Source organism: Azolla caroliniana, unplaced genomic scaffold (genome assembly GCF_043228905.1).
Source record: "Azolla caroliniana isolate FFs.n. ecotype wild unplaced genomic scaffold, voAzoCaro1.0.p SCAF_12, whole genome shotgun sequence".
NCBI classification, from domain to species: domain Eukaryota; kingdom Viridiplantae; phylum Streptophyta; class Polypodiopsida; order Salviniales; family Salviniaceae; genus Azolla; species Azolla caroliniana.
In genome coordinates this window covers 3,764,685-3,788,111 of record NW_028230447.1, presented here as the reverse complement: position 1 = coordinate 3,788,111, position 23,427 = coordinate 3,764,685, and the positions used below count along the sequence as shown (strand labels likewise).

At 42.2% G+C, this 23,427-nt stretch overlaps 1 protein-coding gene across 1 annotated transcript; it reads right to left on the bottom strand.

Moving 5' to 3' along the window:
- Window positions 1-17,748: 17,748 nt before the first annotated feature.
- On the bottom strand, window positions 17,749-19,785 carry LOC147856855 (reticulon-like protein B6). The gene is made up of 5 exons (XM_087328954.1): window positions 19,523-19,785; window positions 18,859-19,039; window positions 18,507-18,648; window positions 18,354-18,423; window positions 17,749-18,271 (listed from the first exon to the last, which is right to left on the bottom strand). The coding sequence occupies exons 1-5, from the start codon at window positions 19,746-19,748 to the stop codon at window positions 18,102-18,104; spliced, it is 789 nt and encodes a 262-aa protein (XP_087185080.1). The 5' UTR covers window positions 19,749-19,785; the 3' UTR covers window positions 17,749-18,101.
- Between the last annotated feature and the right edge of the window lie 3,642 nt (window positions 19,786-23,427).

Sequence of the window (23,427 nt, the reverse complement as noted above, 5' to 3'; positions counted from 1 at the left end):
AGTGTGTGAGTGTGTGGAGCTCAAAGCTCTGTTGCCGGTCGAGTCTGGTTGTAATTCTCTTAATATAGATTAATAGACCATTTTGTTGTTTTCCAGATTCTCTGTCTTCCTTGTCTTTGCCCGTGTTCTTATCTCCATTCCCTCTCACTTGTGTGTGCGTACCCGAGTGTGTGAGCCCGTGAGCTCATTGTTTGCTATCTGGCGCAACTCCGGGACCGAGAACACGTGCCCAGGATGCGCTCATCACCCAACATCCGAAGACTGGTTCGGCACCGGATCAAATACGTCTTCTCTTCATAGACTTCGGATCGCACTCCGACAAAGTTATCCGGAAAACCGTTCCGGATAATCCCCCTTCCCTCATTGGCTCCTTGGTCCGAGACCCCGGTGGTCCTGCCTCGTTTTCGACACATACACGCGGATAACCACGACAACGGGCGATTAGGGATGTGATATTCGACGAGTCGACATCTTGACATAGTCGACTCAACTCCATCCAATCCAATCGAAACATATTTCGATATAATTGACTCGGAGGAGGAGGATTGATTAAGGCTCACATCAGAGGGAAATCCAATCTCAATCAGATTGAGTGGACCACATGAGCCACCAAGCGACCAAAGCACATCATGACCGAGTTTGAAACAGGACAAAGGAAAGGCCAAAATGCATGAGTATGAAGACTCAGATGGAAACGAACCAGATGTTCCTATCATGAGGACACCAGGAGCCGAGATAGCGTTCACGAAGACAAGTGAACAACCACGTCGGCTACTCGAGAAAAGAACGTAGTCAGCCGATTTGGTTACAATGACTACATGGCATATCATTATCCATTCATGATGGTGGCAACAATCCGAGAGCCGGAAATATTTTCCAAAGTCACGAATGACTCGCGACCCGCGATGGGTCGAAGCGATGAATGAGGAGATGCAAGCACTCTCCAAAAGGAGACACCATCAAAAGGCAATTGGATGCCGATGGATATTCAAGGTGAAGCACAATGCTGACGACACCGTCAATCGGTATAAGGCCTGGCTTATGGCAAAAGGGTATGCAGAGACACACTAGGTCGATTAAGAAGAGACTGTTGCCCCGGTGGCAAAGATGACAACCATCTGAACCATGATCACGCTTACAGCAGTCAAAAGGGTGGCACCTCCACCAAATGGACGTGAAGAACACCTTTCTCCAAGGCGAGTTAGAAGAGGAGGTGTACATGGTACAATCACCTGGATTCAAGTCGAGTATGCATCTGACTATTGTTTGCCGACTCAGGAAGCCTCTCTACAGTCTCAAGCAGGCACAGAGAGCATGACATTCGAAGATAACCCAATATCTTCACCAAATCGGCTTCATAATGTCCAAGTCTGACAATTCTCTGTTCATCTGGATAGACTCCAAAGGACAACTATTCATCATAATTTATGTGGAGGACTTGGTCATTCGAGGAGGGCACATCGGGGATATTGGACATACCAAGAAGCTACTCTCTAGTCAATTCGAATGAAAGACATGAAGGAGCTACATTACTTTCTAGGAATAGAAGTAATTCGAACTCCCGACGGCATCATGGTCTCCCAACGTCACCATATCCTCAATCTTCTTTACAAGTTTGTGTTTGTAAAAGATTATGTGCGGAAGCAATAGAAAACCAAACACACATAAAATACCAGGTTTAATGGAGAGCTTGAGTATGCACAGTATGCGGGAGAGACTGAGAGAGAATAGACAAACGATCAATTCAAAAATACTAACTCTCTGTGTACATACACCGTGTTCAGTGAGCACCTTTTATACAAGCCCTGACAATCGGGCTGACACAAGTACTGACAGTACTTGACTACTCATAAATGAGCCTCGACTCTTACTCCCAAAACTATTCCTTACGAGGAATATCTCTCTAACGGCCTTTCGGTTTACGCACCGATACGGCCTCAGATTGTTACGCACCGGTTTGCGTATCCGTTTTATGCACCGGTCCGGCCTAACCGATCGGTCCCAACCGATCCGGCCGATGTTGAGCTTGTTTCTCAACACTCCCCCTCAAGCTCAACTTGAGGCTCTTCTAGATCTTCCTGATCACCACTCTGGTTCCTCCTGGCTCCACGCCTCGCTCACGCTCCTCGGCCTGTTCGACTACGCGCGCTTCGACGCTTCCAGTCGGCTTGTCTGCTCCCACGGCCCTTCACAGCTCCCTTACTATCGCGGTGTTGGCGCTTCTCCTGCTGCCTTCTTTTCCGCTTGGCCCTCGGTTGATTAAGTGTATCTGAATCAAACATCTAAACCGACTCAGCTTCCTCCGATCGGTTTCCACTCTCGATCGAGTTGGTTGTCTCCAACTCATCTTCAGTCTTCTCACCCTTGATGGTTTCATCTCGCCCATACTTGGTTGGCTTCTCCCCTTATGTCCGCTTTCGGACTCTTCCGCGGATCTGCCCTCGGCTTCTTCAGCCAATCCGAAGTCGAATTCGTCATCCGACTCGGTGTCACGGTCTTTTCTGCTCCTTTCCCGCTCCCTTCTGTGGTCATTCAGGACGTCTCTCCCCCTCAAGTTCGGCACGTCGAGGTGACGCAACCCAAGCGCACCCGAGAGTTGCCGCAACTTGTCCAGACCAAGAGGCTTGGTGAAGATGTCGGCGGTTTGCCAATCCGTGGGAACATACTGAAGTTCGACTTCACCAGAAAGGACACGCTCATGAACGAAATGGTAGTGCACCTCAATGTGCTTAGTCCGGGCGTGGAAGACGGGGTTCTTTGCTAGCTGGATACTGCTGAGGTTGTCACACTAGATTGTCGTTGGATCGGATACATCCATCTGCAGATCCTTAAGTAGCCGCTTCAACCATATGGCTTCGCATGTCGCGACAGCCGCTCCTCTATACTCGGCTTCGGTGCTTGACAACGCAACTGCCAAGTGCTTTCGGTTCGGTTCGGTTCGGTAGATTGGCGTAATTGCTCATTAGCCGATGTTGAGGCTTTCTTGGCCGACGCGGACTTCGCTCTCAAAGACCCGTCATCACTTCCCTCGGAGTCGGACTCGCGTCGATCCGACTCGTTCCTATCCGTGTCGTAATCTGACACCTTCTTCTTCCCTTTTTCCTTGCACGTAAGCCATCTCCTCGGCTTCCTGCACGCGGAATGCACAGCCGAGTCTCCACTACTCGCCGGCTCTTCATCGGACTGGTCGAACTGACCCAGTTGTCCATTCAGTCCGCTTAACCGAAATGAAATCGGACTCTCTTCGCGGGTCCCTATTTCAGGCTCATCTAGAGGCATCTCGGCCTTGCTGACCTCATCATCAGAACTTGGCTTGGAGGTGAGGTCCGAAGTCGAAGGCAAGTACCAGGACGCGGACTCGTCAAACACAACGTCGTGGCTCATGCGCGCTTGTTTGGTGCGAGGGTTATAACACTTATAACCCTTCTGCTCGTCCGAATAGCCGACCAAGATACACTTCTCGGCTTTCGCGTCCAACTTCCTCCGTTTCTCCTTTGGCACATGCACATACGCAATGCTACCAAAAACTCTCAATTTGAGCTTGTATCTCAACAATTTAGATGTGACTTCGTTTTATATGTGCTGCCTTTTTCCTAAATCTCTTGGAAGCCTGTTATTTTGATTTGTTTTTTTTGTATTTGATTCTAGTCACTCCCTCTCACTCGCTCTAAATATATGACAATGACCGTTTTTACTTGTAGGATGATCATGGTCGTTTTTACTGGAGTTGAGAGAGTGGCAGACACATTTATATCATGGTATTTATCCATCGGAATTCTATGGAAGTAAGGTAGTTTTGGACATCCATTAATCTTTGTATGCTACCTATGCGGGGTACCGTTGTCGTGAAGATCCGTCACTACGCGCGGATCATGAGGCGGAACCGCCGGGGTTCTGGACCAAAAGGATTTAGAGTCGATACAAGCTTTGGCGAGAAAGTACTTAAGATAGATTGGGAAAGAGAGAAGATGAGATTACACGATTGATTTGATAACGAATTTCTTCTTCTTAATTTTCATAAAAAAAAACCCATCTTTTTCTCCTCCCCCTTCCCTCTTTTATAGATGCTCTCATGCATATGATGCATGTGAGGGTACAACACATACATAAATTGCATGTTTGCCATTTGGCGCTTAAGTATTACATGTGGTGCATGCTAACCATGTCACTCATTTTAGCACTCATGGATGAGAATTTACATGTAAAAGTACAATGATAGAAATATAATTTCAACTAAATACCATGGCTTAATGGTAAGCCATTTGACTCCTAACTTGGAGGTGCAAGGTTTGAATCCATACTTGCCCTCCTTGTATATGTATATATTTTTATATATTTATTTTATTTAGTCGCCGGTTCGCCGGATGTCGACGCCGGATACCGGTGCCGGATACCGACGCCGGATTGCGGTCGGATGCCGTCGGATCACCGGCTCCATCGCCGGTCCGGTTTTGGTTGGCCAAAACCCTTTTCGAGTAGCTAGCCACCTCCACTCTAAGTTCAAGTTACCTTGAACTCTCTATGCTCCACACATAGACACAAAGATAATATCTTTTGCTCCACCTTATATATGATGAGAGCCGTATTTGTCGTGCCTATGTGGGATATCTCACAATTTTCTCTTTTCTTTTCACAAACTTTATACCCTCATATCTTGACATTTAGTTGTCCATTTCTCGTGTAATAAAGTGCATTCGAAACCTCCATCATTTTGTACTTAGATATTAAAAATGTTATCTTCACAATTATTGTATTACGTGATTCATACTCGATTTTGTACGTTTTCTGGGATTTTCACACTATTGCCGAAAATCTTCACGACACCGTTCTATAGTGGAAGTAAAGTAGCTCTCATAGTTTATCTATGGCTGCCAGATACAAAGGTATGAGCAGACACAAACATAGGTTATAGTCATTATACTAAAACATGAATGAGGCAAATGTTTGGCTGTGTTAAAAGAGTTACACATCGTTATGGATTCTTCACTGTTTATGGAAGTGAAAAGGAATGTAACTTAGAATCGATTATCATATTTCTCACAAGGACAACGATTCATTTTTTGTGCTTGAGCATTCTCTTTACACAAACAAAGTATTCTCTTATTTTCTTTTTAAAATGTCCGCAAATTTTGTGAGACAGTAATGGTTTCCCAAGGTGCATCGCACTAAATCACCATTTCCCTTTGAGGTACAGATGAGATCAAGTGATTTTTAATGCTAATAAAGAACATTAACCCGATCCAAGCGAGTTCCACAATACATGGCTTTGTTAGCCATAGTTTGTTGGAAGTCACATGTTTAGTCATAATCAAAATACAATGCTACGGGTACTGGTGTTTTCCTGAGTTTCAAGTTCAAATTATGTCACGCTATTTGGCAAGCCTAATCTCAAATTTGATCATTGTGGGGCTCAAAAAGTGTTAGATGTTTCATTCTAATAACTGTTACACTATCTTTGTTCTCAAGGTACAAACTATATCTATGAAACATACATAGCGCCCTTCTTCTATCAGCATTTACAATCTTTGGACCAGAACCAGTTTCATTTAAGGAATAAATTGGTGGAGATATCAAAATCTCTGTGCGGCAAAATGTTGATTGCCATGCAGCTGAAGCTTATCGAAGTAATTCGCAAGAATGTCGCAACTTTTCATCCTTTGGTAAGCATCGTTTTCAACCTAAAACCTTTATTGAATTGGGTACCTAGACATGTAGGATTTTAGAATCCATTCTTTGATGAGGGTAAGTTGCAAAGAATTTGTATTTGTTGAATTTATTTTTAGCAGAATCTCTTTCTATTCATTTCAGGTTCAATCCCTAGTTTCGAGTTACACCTCATGCTATGCAGAAGCGCCTGCAGAGAATATTTTAATTCATCAACCAACACAAGCTCAAAGTTTAGGATCAACAATGGTGATTCCGAAGGGTAAAGAGCTATTTCTAGCAATGGCACCAAAGGATACGAAGCTGATTTCGAGATACTTTATTCTTCTTATGTTCGGTTGTCTGCATCAAATACCTGTGCATCAACTAAAGTCGAGACACATGAATCAATGAAAACGAATATGTATGCATTAAGATTTAGGTTTCGATGGTGGAGGCACCAACATCAAGATCAGAAGACGGTCATCACTCCTTGGGCCAAAAGAAAGCACTAGGATTTGAGGATCAAGTCTTATTGGTAACAGGATAGTCGCAGGGCTCACTTATTGTGCGGGAATGTTTTAACCATTTATATACATTCTATACGAACATCTATCCGATTGTACATAGAAGCACAATATCCGTCCGTTCATAAAAAATTTGGACATGGTGCCGAATGTCCATTTTCAGGTTTTTGAAATCTAATGAAAAGTGATGTTCGTTTGAGCCCAATATGGAAATCCACCTTATCTAGTTATGGAAAAATAAGCTATATATGTAGTAGTAAGTTCTTGAGTTTTTGGCTACAAATGCTCAAATGATTAGTATCAAAAGTTAAACGGGGAACTTCATGAGTTGCACATGGCTTTGAGTAATGACTACACGAGTACAATATAGGTGATATTATTTCCTATTCTTTTCTATTTGTCACAGCATTACGATGCTTTTGTTAGTGATTTAACTAGTTATAATCTTGTATGTATTGAGTTTAATGAGGGGTTTCACTCCTTGTATGATTGATAATACCGTCAACATGCAAATGATATGAAGCTTCTATGTTAAAAGCCCCAAAATGCAATTGTAAATTGTGTACTATAGATGGTACCATAAGCAACTTGAGTCTCATTTATTGTAATTGCAAATTACGTGAATGACTTAGAGCTGCTTTTTGATAGAGAAAAAAGCATAGAGTCAAGTTAATTTTATAGATAATTTCTTGATCAAGCCTTATGGAGAAGACTTATACATGTATCTCGTCATGGGATCTGTTGAGAATCAAGCTCAACTTGGTCTAGTGTGTGAACTCACCTTGAGAGTGAATAGACACTCCAACGGTCAAGAGTCACCATTAAGTCACCTCTTTGTATTCTAGCATTTAGTATGAGTCATAGAATCATATTCTATGACACATAACTTATGGGCTTTCACATTCCCCATGCTCCATGAGCCTTGTAGTTAATGAAGAGAGAGGGTGACTACATAAAGCACCCTCCTCCCACCTTGTATAATGTCGAGTCTTTCTCCTTTGCTAATACACTTTTAACCTTGCGTATACTCTGTGCCTCTCTCTCTCTCTCTTACACACACACAACTCACATCTTTTCCGCTTCACAAGAATCCATCTCTTGATTCTTTACATGGTATCAGAGCGATTTGGTAGCTCGATTTAGCCCATTCGCCTCATCGTGATCGTGTGGCTTGCTCCACGCCGACGACCAAGAACCAGCTCATCGCTATCGTAGCTTCGCTACATAGCTCGCATTCAAGAGAGAAGAAGAAGAAGAAGAATCGACATAATGAATACTCAAATGGGGAGCGCTCTCCCTACCGAGAAGTTGGATCGAAACAACTTCGCATCTTCGGAGTACAAGATGCACCAATACCTTGTCGGACAAGGCTATTGGAGCTACATCAAAGGAGCGCATGAAGACCGACCCGCCGAAGCGGCTCCCGGATACGCAACATGGGAGCAAGCCGCAAGCCGCGTGATGTATTGTTTGGCGACATGTGTTCACGACCACATGCTCAGTTACATTCGAGAAGCCAAGACACCGAAGGAAGCGTGGGAAAACCTACGAAAGATTTTCGCCGCCAACACGACCGCGAGGAAGCTTCAACTCCGCCAAGAGTTGAACAACATTCAACAAAGGGATATGTCCATCACGACATACACCTTGAAGATCAAGGAGCTTTGCGACTCGCTCGGCTCAATAAGCGTAAGTATAGATGATGATGAGATGGTGCAAATATGCCTCGGCGGCCTCGCACCACGGTTCGGTGCGATGCGAACCGCCGTTCTAGCACGGGAGAAATCTCCCTCCTTCGAGCTCCAATCAATGCTATTGGTCGAAGAAAACCACGTGCGTACAAGGAGCAATGAGTCGGAAGGCCACATGCTCTACACGCACTCTAATGGAGGAAGAGGACGCGGACGAGCGAGAGGCCGATTCGGCCAAGGACAAGGCAGACGAGGTCCGACCTACGACATCAACTCCCAAATTCGGCCGCAAAACGGAGGCCAACGAGGAACCTTCCCAAGAAGGGGGAGCTTCCACTCTGGCCCGAGCTGTCAAAACGCAACCGAATGCGGATATTGCGGAAAGCTCGGCCACCACGAAGAAGAGTGCTGAAAGAAGATGCGTGAATCGGCTTCCACAAGCCGACAACTCATGAATTACGCGCACAATTCCGAATACGAAGAGTATAGCGGAATGTACGCATACAACTCCGACCGTGGCGGAATGTTCATGATGATACATAGAGCACACTCTATGTCGGCCTCTACCTCAACTAGTGCGCTCAATCCGGAGGACGTATGGTTTGTTGACTCCGGAGCCTCAAACCATATGACATCCCACAAAGAATGGTTTCTCGAACTTTGAGAGCCGGAGCGACCCGGTTATGTCGAAACCAGAGATGACACTACGCACCCGATTCGGCACATCGGTAATGTTTCGTTCGGCGAAAGAGGTAAGCAAACATACATTAAAAATGTCTTGCATGTACCCACCATCACAAAGAATTTGGTCTCGGTTGGCCAAATGGTTGAGCAAGGGATGCAAGTACGATTCGACCAAGAAGGGTGCTTCATCGAAAAAGAAGGCCGAATCATCGCACACGGAAGAAGAGAGGGCTAGATGTTCATTCTCGATTCACACGAGATGAAATCCGCCATGTTCGCGAAAAGCACGAAAGCCGACTCCGACATAGAGCTATGGCATAAGCGAATCGGCCACATCAATCTCAACAAACTCAAAGCAATGAAATCGAAAGGAGTCGTCATCGGGCTTCCGACATTCAAAGAGAAGGAGATTGAAGGTGTATGCGAAGTGTGCCAATTCGGCAAGCAACACCGACACCCATTTCCGAAAGAGCGGAATGTGAGCAAAGGCATACTCAACGTAATTCATTCCGATGTATGGGGTCCGGCTTAGACGGCGACATTCGGCGGATGCCGATATTACGTGCTTTTCATCGACGACTTTTCTAGGCACACTTGGATCTACCCGATGCGGCAAAAGAGCAAAGTGTTCGAACACTTCCAAAATTTCAAGAATGAAGTCGAGAAAGCCACGGGCCGACATGTACGATGCCTTCGATCAGATGGCGGCAAGGAGTACTTCTCAGACGATTTCACGACGTATCTCCGAAAGGAAGGAATTCGGCGAGAATTCACTTGCCGACATACCCCGCAACAAAACGGAGTAGCCGAGCGCAAAAATCGGCACATCCTCGAAGTAGCGCGGGCCATGATGAACGAGAAGCATATGCCCAAGTCATATTGGGCCGAAGCGGCAAATACGGCCGTCTACCTAATGAACTGGTGCACAACATTCGGCGTGCACGAGGTCACTCCGCACGAAAGATTCTTCGGAAAGAAGCCGAACCTATCACATGTTCGGATATTCGGCTCCATTGCGTACGTGCACATCCCCAACGAGAAGCGTCAAAAGCTCGACCCGAAGTCGGAGAAATGTATCCTCGTAGGATACTCACTGGAGCAAAAGGGGTACAAGTGCTACAACCCCTCAACTCGAAAATCTCGGGTAAGTCGAGACGTCGTTTTTGACAAGTCCGCATCCTGGTACGCACCAGAGACAACTTCAACTCCAACCCCGCTCGACCCGGAATCCACCGAACAAGAGATAGAGAATGAAGATCATCTTACGCGCATGTTCGAAGAAAGTCCGATCACGACCCGACTGAGCGGACCACAAGAGCCTTTGAGCGATCAAAGCACATCACGGCCTAGCCCGAAGATGGACAAAGGCAAGGCGAAAATGGCGGAATATGAAGACGATCGCTTCGACGACAATGAATCGACTCACTCACTCGACAGTGAGTTCGGCGGTTTCGAGGTACCAATCGGAGCCAAGAAAGCCCTCATCTCTGCAAATGAAAAGCTCCGCCGATCCACTCGTGAAAAGAACCCCGTAAGCCGATTCGGCTACAACAATTATATGGCGTACCATTATGCCTTTATGATGAAGGTAGCAACAGTACGGGAGCCGAAAACCTTTTCGAAAGCCGCGAAGGACCCGCAATGGATCGAATCAATGAACGAGGAGATGCAGGCACTACGGAAGAACAAGACATGGGATCTTGTTCCCACCTCACCACACAAAAAGGCGATCGGATGTAGATGGATCTACAAGGTGAAGTATAACGCGGATGGCTCCGTAAACCGCTACAAAGCTCGACTCGTAGCGAAAGGATACGCTCAGACGCATGGCGTCGACTACGAAGAGACCTTTGCCCCAGTGGCAAAGATGACAACGGTGCGGACCGTAATTGCGCTTGCCGCGGCGAAAGGGTGGCACCTCCATCAAATGGACGTCAAGAATGCCTTTCTACAAGGCGAATTAGAAGAGGTGTACATGATCCAACCACCCGGCTTCAACTCGAGCACTCATCCAAAAGCCGTATGCTGACTCAAGAAGCCACTCTACGGCCTCAAGCAAGCACCGTGTGCTTGGCATTCGAAGATAACGCAATATCTTCATCAAATCGGCTTCTGTATGTCAAAATCGGACAACTCCCTCTACATACGAAGCGATTCCGCAAGTCCGATCGTCATCATCTTATATGTGGATGACCTAGTCATTGGAGGTGAGCATCTCGTCGAAATCAATAAGGTCAAATCCCTCCTTTCCGACAAGTTCGAGATGACGGACATTCAGGAGCTCCACTACTTCCTCGGCATCGAGGTAATTCGGACTCCGGCCGGAATCATGATCTCTCAATGGCACTACATCCTCACATTGTTATACAAGTTTGGGATGGCTGACTGCAAATCCATGGCAACCTCGCTCGATCGTAATCTCAAACTAGATGCGCACTCCGACACCAAAGCATGTGAGCCGACTCAATATCGGCAACTCATCAGGAGTCTCATCTACCTCATGATCACACTACCTGATCTCAGTTATCCGGTCGGTCTCCTTAGCCAATTCATGCAAACACCGCGTGATACTCACTTGGATTGCGCTAAGCGAGTTCTACGATACGTGAGTGGCACAATGGATTGCGGCATCCTCTACAAGACCGCGATGCCAATACGACTCGAGGGGTACACCGACGCCGATTGGGCCGGCTACAAAGCCGATAGAAGATCAACCTCCGGATTTGTTTTCTCCCTCGGCAATGGAGCAATATCCTGGAGTAGCAAGAAGCAGCCTACCGTCGCTCTTTCGAGTATGGAGGCGGAATACAGGGGTGCAACCATAGCTGCGTGTGAAGCCGTAAGGCTCAAGAGGATTTTGAAGGATCTGGGCGTACCCATCAAGGATCTGACTCCCCTTTACTGCGACAACATGAGCAGTATCTATCTGGCTCGGAACCCGGTGTTCCACGCGCGGACAAAGCACATCGAAGTTCACTATCACTTCATCCGAGAGCGCGTCCTGGCTGGCGATGTCGACCTACAACACATTAGCACCAATCTTCAAACGGCCGACATCTTCACTAAAGCCTTAGGAGCCGACAAGCTATGGCAATTCATGACCAATCTCGGATTGACGATCCCTGACCTGCCAAGCTTGAGGGGGAGTACTGAAGACATTACGCAATAACGTGTGGATTACGCAACCACTCAACGAAGCCGCGAAGAGCCGATCTACCGCGCAAAGAGACGCAAGCCGAAGCACAGACTTCGCAACTACGCACAATGCAAGCTAGAGCACGGATTCCGCAACTCCGCATAAATGCGAGTCGATGCGGATTTCGGATACCGTCTGAAACCAACCCGACTTGAGCTTGAGGGGGCGTGTTGAGAATCAAGCTCAACTTGGTCTAGTGTGTGAACTCACCTTGAGAGTGAATAGACACTCCAACGGTCAAGAGTCACCATTAAGTCACCTTTTTGTATTCTAGCATTTAGTATGAGTCATAGAATAATATTCTATGACACATAACTTATGAGCTTTCACATTCCCCATGCTCCATGAGCCTTGTAGTTAATGAAGAGAGAGGGTGACTACATAAAGCACCCTCCTCCCACCTTGTATAATGTCGAGACTTTCTCCTTTGCTAATACACTTTTAACCTTGCGTATACTCTGTGTCTCTCTCTCTCTCTTACACACACACACAACTCACATCTCTTCCGCTTCACAAGAATCCATCTCTTGATTCTTTACAGGATCACACAGATATATTCGAATCTCCCTATCAAATCATATTTAGTCAAAGGTGCATTCATTTCACACCCCTTCCACCCCCCCCCCCCTACTTTCGAAAATTTCTAAACTTACCCCACATCTTTTTTGTAATGAGCCCCACCCTATTTTCCTGTTTATTTCCTCACATACCCCGCCGCTATGTATAACTCCTTTGCCCCTCCCCCATTTCTAATATAGTCACTCCTCATATACCCCCTCCACCTTTTCTTAATGATTCCATACACATGCCTCCCTTGTTTTTTTTCATATAATATAGAAAAGAAACCCCCTATTTTAGTTCTTATAACAACTATAACAAATCCTCACCCCCCCCCCCCAACTAAAACTCCAGTTTATATTGCCAAACCAAAAAACGGGTAGCGAGGCATGCTAAACGAATTAGATGCCTTACACCCTTGTAAACACCATTTTTACATACTAGATAGGCCCCCTTCAACACGTGATACGTACACATGGCTAGGTAGAACAAACTCACATTTCCCCTCTCCCCATACACTACAAACTCACATACTGAAAACCACGAACCAAATTTTGGACTCCTCTCCTTAGGAAACCTATAATTAATAATAGGATCCACAACCACTCTGATTATCCCCTCTCTAAACATGAGACACAACTCCTTATCCTAGATTAAAACACATCCTCCCATCTTCCCTATCATCACCTCCTACCTTAGCTAAACAATTTGACAACCTAAGTAGGACCCTTTGATTTATACATTTTTCGAAAGATGAGGATATGGAAAAGTAAACAATATATGTAGTAGTAACTTCTTTTCTTTTTCTTTTTCAAAAAAAATCTCCTTCCATTAGTTATAAAATTTTACAAATGAGACGATTATGTACAAATCCTTGTAGGGACGCGATAGTTCCATCTTATGTGGATGCCCACTAACTCAAGAAAGGGAGAGGACGGCCATTGTTGGATGAAGGCAGTAGTAACTTTTTGAGTTTTGGCTACATATATATGCTCAAATAGTTAGTAACAAAAGTTAAACAAGCAACTTCATGAGTTGCATGTGGCTTTGAATTATGACTACAGGCTTGATCTAAGTAGATGAAGGCGTTGACCCAGAAAACAATTGGAACTCACACTATTCTAAAGTTTTTCCTCTCAATTTTTTAAGAATATGAGGTCGAGATACCTACTAGTTTTTTACGTAAAAAAAAACATACACGTCCGTTGTCGTGTTTTACCCACTACAACCATTAGAAACAGTTGGATTGGATTGAATTGTAGAATCTTTTGAGCAACCAAGTGATCAAAGATTGGAAGTCAATCCCAAAATACCTTTGTTAGAATACCGAATGAACACATTGGTAATGTCTCTATGATATTCTAGGGTCTCTATTGAAGTTCATGTTTCAATAACCCTTCAACCCATGTGGAGCGACGCAAACCATTCGTCGTAGAGAATTAGGTGTTAATCTTATGATGCATGCACTAAGCGTTCTAAGTGCAAGAATGTGATACAATCTCAACTTTTAGGTACATCTAGGCTAAAAAAAATGGAACTGTGACCATTTATCTTGCATATCCATTACAAACATTTTGCAATTGAAGTGAAGTAACATGTCTCTAGATGGATGCACTATTGTTTCATAAGATCTATATACTACCTCCTTTTGTGTGCTTGCTCATAAAAATGCTACCTCATGCATCGCCAGATTTGGGGAATGATGGAAGGAAAGACTTATTAAACTTATGAATTAAATGTTACCACTTAAAACAAAGGGTGTGCTTAATTAGTGTACTTCCAATTTGATCTCACCTACAACAAATAAGAACTACCCATGGCCCATACCCTTTGCACAAGATGTCCTTGATCGAAATCAATGATTCACTTGTTATTGACAACATATATCCACCATTTTTAGGGTAGTTTAAAGGAAAATCCTCTTGGTTGTCTTCCCCAACAATTTAAAGGGCCGTGCCTTTTACTTGTATTAGATTAAAAAAATTAGCATTTCTTGGATTAATCAAAAAACTACGAGCAACATAGGAATTTGGTCAAACCACCTAATGTGGTTGTCGTAAAGAATCATCAGTTGTAGAGTGCTTTCTAATATTTCCATTTGGGTAGTGATTAAGAGGATTAGGAGAAGGGCAAGGGGTATTTGTTGACATATTTTGGTAGTGATGTGTGTGAATACACTTAGGACCACAAGGACATTTTTCCCCTTTTTAGGAGGTTTTTTCCCCCTTGTCTATAAATACTCTCATAACCCTAAAGTGGGATAGTTTTCGTGATTAAAAACAAGAACCCAACATATTAAAACACATACAATAACACATTATAACAAGAGAACTACATCAACCGTTGATCTATCACCACCTAGCACATTCAATAGGAAGAGCAGTTATCACTTGGTTTAGGAATTGCATCAATCACTAGTTAATATGAAAAGAGAGCAAGAAAATGAAGAGAAAGCTCTATCTCACGTTACAATGGAGGTGCTACCTTTAAGATTACGGAGGAAGACTAAAAAGTCATAAAAAGTGGCTTTTATATACTTGATTGCAAAGGTTTTACCCGTTTTCACACTATGGATGGTCACTCAGCCCAATGCCCTAGAGTAAGGTTTGTCTTGTCCCTTGTTTTCCTTGGTGTTTGTTTAGTCTTCCCTTATCTTTGTTAGTGTTGGTTTCATCAAGACTTGTGTGTTGTGTGTTGTATGGCAATGGCTTAACATTGACATATGTCGTTATGTCGATGTGGCTATGATTCTGTTGGCTAAGCAAGTACTATCCTCGCCGAACCTAAGGTATGAACCGCATCAACAATATCTCGAAGAAAAAGAGAATTATAGAGAGCATATGAGATCTATAACAACAAAAGGAAACATGGGAGTTGATTGTGGGCTTACCACGCCGAATCTCGTGGATTTTTTATCCTTCTCCTTTTTGTCATTCTTCATATGAAAAGGGATCATTATTATAAAAGAATTACTCTAACTTATTTGTTTCCTTTTCATCCCATGACTTTATTGTATACCATTGAAAACATAATCATCCCAATATTTCTAGTTTATTTGTATTTCAAGAGACTTGCATACTTTGTTTGTTGAATTTGCAAAGCACACTTAGTTTGCAAAGCACACTTTTGACAACAAATAATTCAACTCTTAATTTTGATAATTTGCAAACTAAGTGTGCTTTGTCATTTAGATGCATCCTAATGGATATCCAACGGATACAAGTCAAGTTGGGTTGGTAGGAACATTACTTACAACTACAGCGATTGCATGGGTTGCACCATTACTAGAAACAATTCTCCCTTGAGTTAGATGACTTTGATAGTTTCATTAAGTAATTCCTTGCAAGCATTTTGAATATATATAGTGTAAGAGAACAACATTCAACAAGATTCGAAGATTGAGACAAGGAGATCAAATTTGTCTTGTCCAGCATTTGTTACAATCATAGGTTATCACCTTATATACTAGTTTGTGTAGTTCATTATGACATGGCTTATGATTTCATTCAATTTAATCCACATTCTTGAACTTCTAGTTGTTCTCAACATGTTACTTAACTTGAGACATTGACAAGAGAAAACAAGCAAACTTCAAACCCTAGAAATATCATACATCGAACTTTCTTGGTGTTAAAACTCAAGTTCAATGTGTCATCAAACCTCAATAACCGCTCAACAAAGGTTACATTAAAAGGCACAAAAAGAAAAGAAAAATGTATTTAACAATGACAACATTATCATCCTGTAGACCACAAGCTTGAAACCTTAACCTTACTCCCAACCAACTATCATGAATTTTCGAATGTCTACAAGAAGGAAACAACTCCCATCGATCTTAACTAGAGAAAGACTCAATGTGGGATCCAATTTATAATATATTGCCATCTAAGCCTTCAAGAATATACTGATGTGATTTTGGTAAGTGGAATTATTGGGCATTTGAGTTCTCTTGTTGGTGACCAACCTTCTAGGTTAAGAAAAAATGAGTCAAAATTTCCCAAATCAAGACCTTGGTATTGCCATCAAAGCCTTCAAGAATATATTGATGAGATTTTGATAAATGGGATCATTTAGGCATTTGAGATCTCTTGTTGGTGACCGACCTTCTAGGTTAACGAAAAATGCAAGGCCTTCACAAATCTTAACCTTCAAGGTTCTTATAAACTTTGCTTATATTCGTCTACGTGATAAGTAGAAGTCCAAATTGTGCACTCAAAATGGATATTTTGAGTATACAACTATGCCTTTCAATCTCAAGAATACGCCAATAGTTTTTTGATATATTTACCAATATTAATTATCATTTCAGACTTCTTGGGCATATTCACCATCATTTTCATAAATAATATTCTAATCTTTTCTAAGACTCAGGAGGAGCATCAAGAGGACCAAACCCAAAAACAACTAAGATATATATAGTTACAGTAAAAGGCATCTCTTATATCCAAAATAGATAGATACAAACAATTCTAAACAGTCAAACACTACAATCCATCAACGACAATCCAATGCTTTTTAGGCTTCGCAAATTTTTATTGCAAATTCATCACAAATTTCTCAAAGCTTGTTGTAGCATGCATTTTATACCCACCTATATTCTGATACAATGTCGGCTTTTAGAAATCGAAACCAACATCTCAAACCTAAAGACAAGAATCAACTACATACAAGATGTGAAACTAGAGAAATCAATTTATAGATTCACAAGGAACTCCTACCCACCATAATTTTTCCTCCAAAAAGGTACTTCTGCCCTTTTGGCAAGATCTTATATACGGTTAAGAGAGCTCTGACCTTTTCACAAGATCTTATATAAGGCCCAATGAGTTTGTTTCCCTGAAGGCCCAATGAGTTTACATACAATAAAGATTCCTGGCTTCCATCTCTTGAAAATTACTTTAGGATGAGATAGGCACGGTGATTTAGTAGAACCAACTAGAACGAAAGGTTGAAGTTTTTCCATTAGGACAGAATTCCTTTCACTCTACATCCACCCCACAAAGAGGTATCATCTGGTTCAATCAAGGTCTCTCACTGCATAGCATTCTCGAAACACTTTTTCTGATATGAAGGTAACATAATCCACATGAAGGCCTTTGCTTCATTTCAATTCCCTCCACCGCATATGTATTCTCATTACATTCCTTTGTTGCATTTGTTGTTTCTTGAGACCTTTAAACTATTGGACGTATTGTCATTCTTGTGATGGATGATCTTCCCTTCACATTTGGAAGATTTTTATACTTACAATATCTGTTTACTCTTCACCCAACTGCTTTCCTGAATTCATCATGGGATTAGTGGCCTCCACACACAAACAAACAAAGAATCAGAACTGAGAGAGATGAAGCTTGTGACAATGGCAATTGATCTGATCATTTCACAAACTAATAGTAATGTACGCATTTCAAGGCAATGATTAACATCATGTATCCTGCTCAACAAATCAGAAGCAGAATAAAGAGATAACTTTTTCATATACCATATATAATGAGTCATTTTCTTGCTTGGTAGTTTATATTAGTATGGTGTATCATGTTCTTCCATCGAGAAAAACATGATGCAAAACTTGCGACTTACAATCCCACAAAACTGAATCTGCATCAGACACAGATCCTTAGTTCCTAATCACAACCTTCAAAACAAGAGGCCAAAAGATAAGGCTGTTTTTAGACACAACCAAAACAATTTGAAAGGGAAAAATATGATGACTGTTCATCAGAAGAAGAAGAAGAAGAAGAAAAGTCCAGTACTGGTGTATTCTTCACCTCGAAAATTCCTGTCTTTAAGACTACAAACTTTTTACTCTTCCTTCTTCTCCACGGATGCACCTCTTTGTGGTTTGCTTTGCGCAGATGATTCAAGTTTCTTAAACTGATTCTTGAGCTCTTCCATTGCTTTCTCAGCCAAATAATGGATCGATTCTTCGTTTTTCTCATACAACACAGGAATAGAATGAGCCGCAATGATCACTGCAGAATTAGAAGGGAATGAGAAAGCGGCAGCATAACCCAACGACCAAAACAAAAGACACAGAAAAGTTGTGAATCTTACCGAAATATACGAGCGTCAAGAAGTTAAACCAACTCCCAAACAAAACAAGGAGAGAAAGCCCCCCAACAAGCTGTACAGAAAAGTACATCCACTAATAAGAAGGACAAACATAAAGGAAATGAAAGAGAGAGGAGACAGGAGGAAGCTATTTACTTTTACGAAACGCTTAGTATCATTTCCCACAGCTATTTCTTGAAACGTTGCAAGCACACGATTGATCTCGATCTGCAGTGTTTTGGCGATGGTTACTACAATCTCTTCAGAGATCTCAAGCTTGGGAACAGGGGGCGGTTGTCTGACGATAAAAATAATAGCGAAGAAGGTTCAGGAAGAGCCAGAATATTCAAAAGATTAACTGATATAAAACAACTTTACGAAAGTGCTCAGAAACCTTTAGACAAGAAGCAATTGACAAAAGATAAAATGCCTCGAGTTTGAACAAATCCACAACCAAATGAAAGATTGTTCACATAATAGAAGGGGGGGAGTAGAAAGCAGAAATTACCTGCTCAGGAAAGATGAACCGTTGGTCCACACGAAGAGGACCACTAGAGAGATGAGAAGCAGAAGAGATGCCAAAGAGACGAAATGATATCCAATCCACTCGAATACCACCCAAATCGCGGTAGAAATTCCCAGAAAACTTAGAGACAGGTGTTTCTTCCTCCACAGAAGAACATCAGCAGCTGTTCATTTTCGGAAGAAAAACAGCGGAAACAAACTTAGAGACGGTGCTTTGTTTCTCTGACAAAAGCTTTGAAACCAACCAAAAACAAAATCGTTACAGGTAGTTTTCTCCACGACCGGACAAGAAAAACAGAACTTTTTTGTTACACGTATTCTGTAAAGGACTGTAATTACGATAAGGATCTAGCTAAACTTCCGATAATGCGGACAGCAGAAACAAGAAAAACAGAACTTTTTGGTACATGTATTCTGTAAAAAAATGTAATTACGATAAGGATCTAGCTAAACTTTCGATAATGCGGAGAGCAAAAACAAAACAAAAAACAGAACTTTTTGGTACATGTATTCTGTAAAAGAATGTAATTACGGTAAGAATCTAGCTATACTTTCGATAATGCGAACAGCAGAAACAGGTTAGGAAAAGAAGGATATATATATATATATATATATAAGACGTGAGAAGAAAAGGAAGACGGCATTACATTGTCCGCCACCGAGCAAATCATGAAGAGACGTCTTGCGCCTGAAAGCATCAGCGAAGCGACCGAAATCAGAGGAAGGGTATGGATCAGAGTCGAAGCGAGGGGCTGAGGAAGGAGCGAAAGGAGTCGGTGGAACAGAAGAGGCATCAGAAGAAGGTGGGAGGTTCTTGATATTCTCGAGCACGCTGTTGAGGATGGCAGCAGCAGCTGTGGCGGAAGAAGACATGGCGAATGGGGAAGGGAGGGAGGGAGGTGAGGTCGCTCTGCGGGGGGGTGCCTTACGGAGCGAGGTACAGTGGTCTGCAGGGAAAGAAGAGATGAAGAAGAAGAAGAAGAAGAAGAAGAAGAAGAAGAAGAAAAGGAGTGGAGAAGATGAAGAGAGAGATGGGGGAGAGCTAGAAGGAGTGAAGAGAGCTAGAAGGCAACGGCTATGGCGGCTTTCTCTGATCTCTGAGTGTGAGAGAACGAGAAAGAGACGAAGAAGAAGAAGAAGAAGAAGAAGAAGAAGAAGGCGATGATGAAAAAAGTTTTTTCAAATTTTCGCTCCTCGTTCTGCGAGGAAGAACTAGGAATTCGCGAGCCTCGGAGAGACGCTCGTAACTGGGGGGAGGCTCGGGGTTGGGCCAGCCTGGTTACCCGAACCAAGCCAGGCTCGGGAGCAAAGCCTCTGGCTGCAGCGAACAAAATCCAGGCTCGGGCGAAAACCTGGTTGCCCCGGAACAAATTACAGGCTCGGGCGACAGCCTAGTTCAACGAACAAGACAGGCTCGGCGTAAACCCCCCCGCCTCCCGGACCAATACAGCCTAGCCTAGTCCAACGACCAAGAGAGGCTCGGCGCAAGCCTCTGGCTGCAGCGAACAAAATCCAGGCTCGGGCGAAAGCCTGGTTGCCCCGGAACAAAATACAGGCTCGGCGTAAACCCCTCCGCCTCCCGGACCAATACGAGACCTAATAATCTGGTTCGAAATTAAACTGCCCCGGTTCGATGTAACCCTGGTTAAACGAACTTAATGCCCGGTTGGATCATAACTATGGTTAAGGCTAACTGCAGTTATCCTACCTAGGGTTGAGGAGCTCTGGTTAAACGAACTTAATGCCCGGTTAGATCATAACTATGGTTAAGGCTAACTGCAGTTATCATACCTTCGGTTGAGGCTAACTGCAGTTATCCTCAGGGTAACTGCGGTTAAATCGGCCCCCTCTCGACCCTAACTGTGTTTAACTTTTTCCCTTCCTTCACATTCGACGGCTTCCTTACTTTACTAACCGTGGTTAACTTCCCTACCCATGTGGGACCTTCTAAATTAACCATGGTTACCTTCCCCCCACATATGGGACCCCCCCCCCCCCCTCCTTATTTAACTAAAGGTTAACTTTCCTTCACATATTGTGGCTCCTCCCAATTTAACCATGGTTAACTTTCCTTCACATGTGGGGGTTCCTTCTAAATTAATCGTGGTTTACATTGTGTACTCATGTTTGTGTTCATATGTTCCGCATTGCCTCATTATATATAGAGAGACAAACCTATTGCTTTCAAAGGCTCCATTGTTAATGTAGACAGTTTGGTCGTGCTTGTGGATGCAAATTAACATCCTTTTTAATCTTCATTAAGCTCTTCTCACATTTGGTTGCTTAAACACGGACCCAAATTGCAGTCTCGTAAATATAGTTGTGTTTGATATAGCTCTATAAACCTCTTTTCATGAGTCTTCTTTTTATAGAGTGCAAGGTCAAGGCACGGTCCTCATGAAAACCCCATTGATAGATCATCTACCACATGTCCATGATGAATTGCAATATCTAGGGAAAAAAACATCGAGATATCATATTAATACTAGTGTTTTTCTTGTTGCTCGGAACTATGTTGGTTTGCCTTGGTGTGAAACTTACATTCTTTACCTTGAATGTACATTTGTTTTACTTTTCAAAGACTTGCATCCTTTGAGTTTGCTACTACCCGTTTAACCTTTGCAATTGAACAATGTGTATCTTTAAACATCCCACGAACAATCCAACTCGCTTGAATGTGGTGTGCTTTTAGATCTATGGCAATCCCTCTGACCACGGATCAACATTCAATATCGTTACCCAATAGCGCAATTATTGTTTCTTGTCATATCAATTCATATCAAGTGACTAATATACCTCTTGTTATTGCTACCGTGTGTTTTGTAAGCAATGGCGGAGAGACTAGTTTATTTCTTGCGCACTCACGAATAGCAATGCATTTGCATGGCTCCATGTCACATTTAGAGTGAGCGTACAACCGAAACCAATATCTCGAACATGTTGAGATTATCAATGTTATGAATCATGACTATGATTTATGTCAACATGAAAGAGTTAAGAGGGGGGAAACTATAATGGATATGATCAAACATTTTGCTCGTTACTTGAACCTACAACCATAAGTTTGAAAATTTTGAGTTCTCTCATGGCACATGATGTTGTTATGTCCACAATAAAGACATTTGTGTGCATATATATATGTGATCATGTTTCATCACTAAAGTCATGTATGTGATGGATAAATTTGAGGCACCCATTTCGTGTGCTTTGACATCTAACTTCTAGTCTTCCTGGATTTAATTACTCGACATGCTCATGAAGAGACTGTCTTGGATTTTTTGTAATTACTTGCAATTTAATGGGTGTTGTGCATACGTTGGCCCAAACCTTCTTACTATGCCAACAATAGTGTTCCTATATAAACTATATGTTTGGCAAAAACTAGGAGTTTTCTTATGTTTAAAATAAATGATCCATTGAATAGCCATCGGATTAATGACCCCATCTATGACCTAGCAACTCATGATCATTACTATTATATGACCTAAGTCCATATATTCAAAATTTGCCAACATGATAGAGAGGGAATGGCTTAGTTCGCTTTTATTCAAGCCAAAGGAGTTCTCGAGGAAGGGATTTATGCATGTGATGAAATATTTTAACTTTTATACGAACAAAGTGTAAATATTTTGATACAATTGACCACTAGATAGAATTTCTCAAGAAGCAAATATCACGAGATGTGTGTGGCCTTTTAACATGGATGGTGAATATTCAATAATCCAGCATATACAAGTCTCATGACTCATAATTAAACATTTTAATCGAGAACTTGATAATAGAAAGTAAATCAAGTTAATCATCCCATTTTAATAAACATCAATACATTCAATAGATCAAGAGCATGGTAATATTACTAGTAAAACCACCTTTATACTAATATCACTATTAGTTTTAAGACCATTTAAACATCTTACAAGATTATAGGTCCTATATACAATAAATAAAACTTAGGCTCAGGGGTATAATGGTGAGGAATTGAAGGTATGTACATTTATACTCAAAAGGTAGCTAAACATGGGCATAGTGATAATTGTGGTGATGACTCGATGAGATGGTATGCATTTTCTCTTGAAATGGTATTGGCAATTGTATTGCCATTATCAAGATTACATCTTACAAGGTCCATAACATTGACTATATTTTGTCACACTTTGACAAGCCGTGTACATGCAAGTAGTCGACATCTCATCTAGTTTATCAATGTAGAAAATACTCTCTTTGCCCAATATATAGATAAAATAACTTATAGAAATTTTCTTGTTAGTGAGTAATATAGTAACCACCTTCAACGCAACTCATGCAAAGATTTTGGTCACTCATTCATAAACCATGACTTCATTATAGAAAACATTGAAATATGAATAAGAACGAATTAAAAACGCATACTTAGGATACTTTGTTTTTGTGCTTTGGAAAACTCCACTATTCCATATCTTTGCAAATATGCTTCTCACAAATATGCCTTTTAAGGAAAATATAATAAGCAAAGCAAAGTTTTTTTTCCCTTTTTTTCTTTCAAAAAATACAAAGCAACAGATTTGTAATGTTG

Excerpts from the sequence above, each read along its gene's own strand:
- LOC147856855 (XM_087328954.1), bottom strand. The coding sequence starts at position 19,748 with ATGTCTTCTTCCGCCACAGCTGCTGCTGCCATCCTCAACAGCGTGCTC. Across the intron at positions 18,649-18,858 it reads GGTTCATCTTTCCTGAGCAG|ACAACCGCCCCCTGTTCCCA; the intron begins GTAATTTCTGCT and ends TTTTATCGTCAG. Across the intron at positions 18,272-18,353 it reads CTTGACGCTCGTATATTTCG|TGATCATTGCGGCTCATTCT; the intron begins GTAAGATTCACA and ends CTAATTCTGCAG.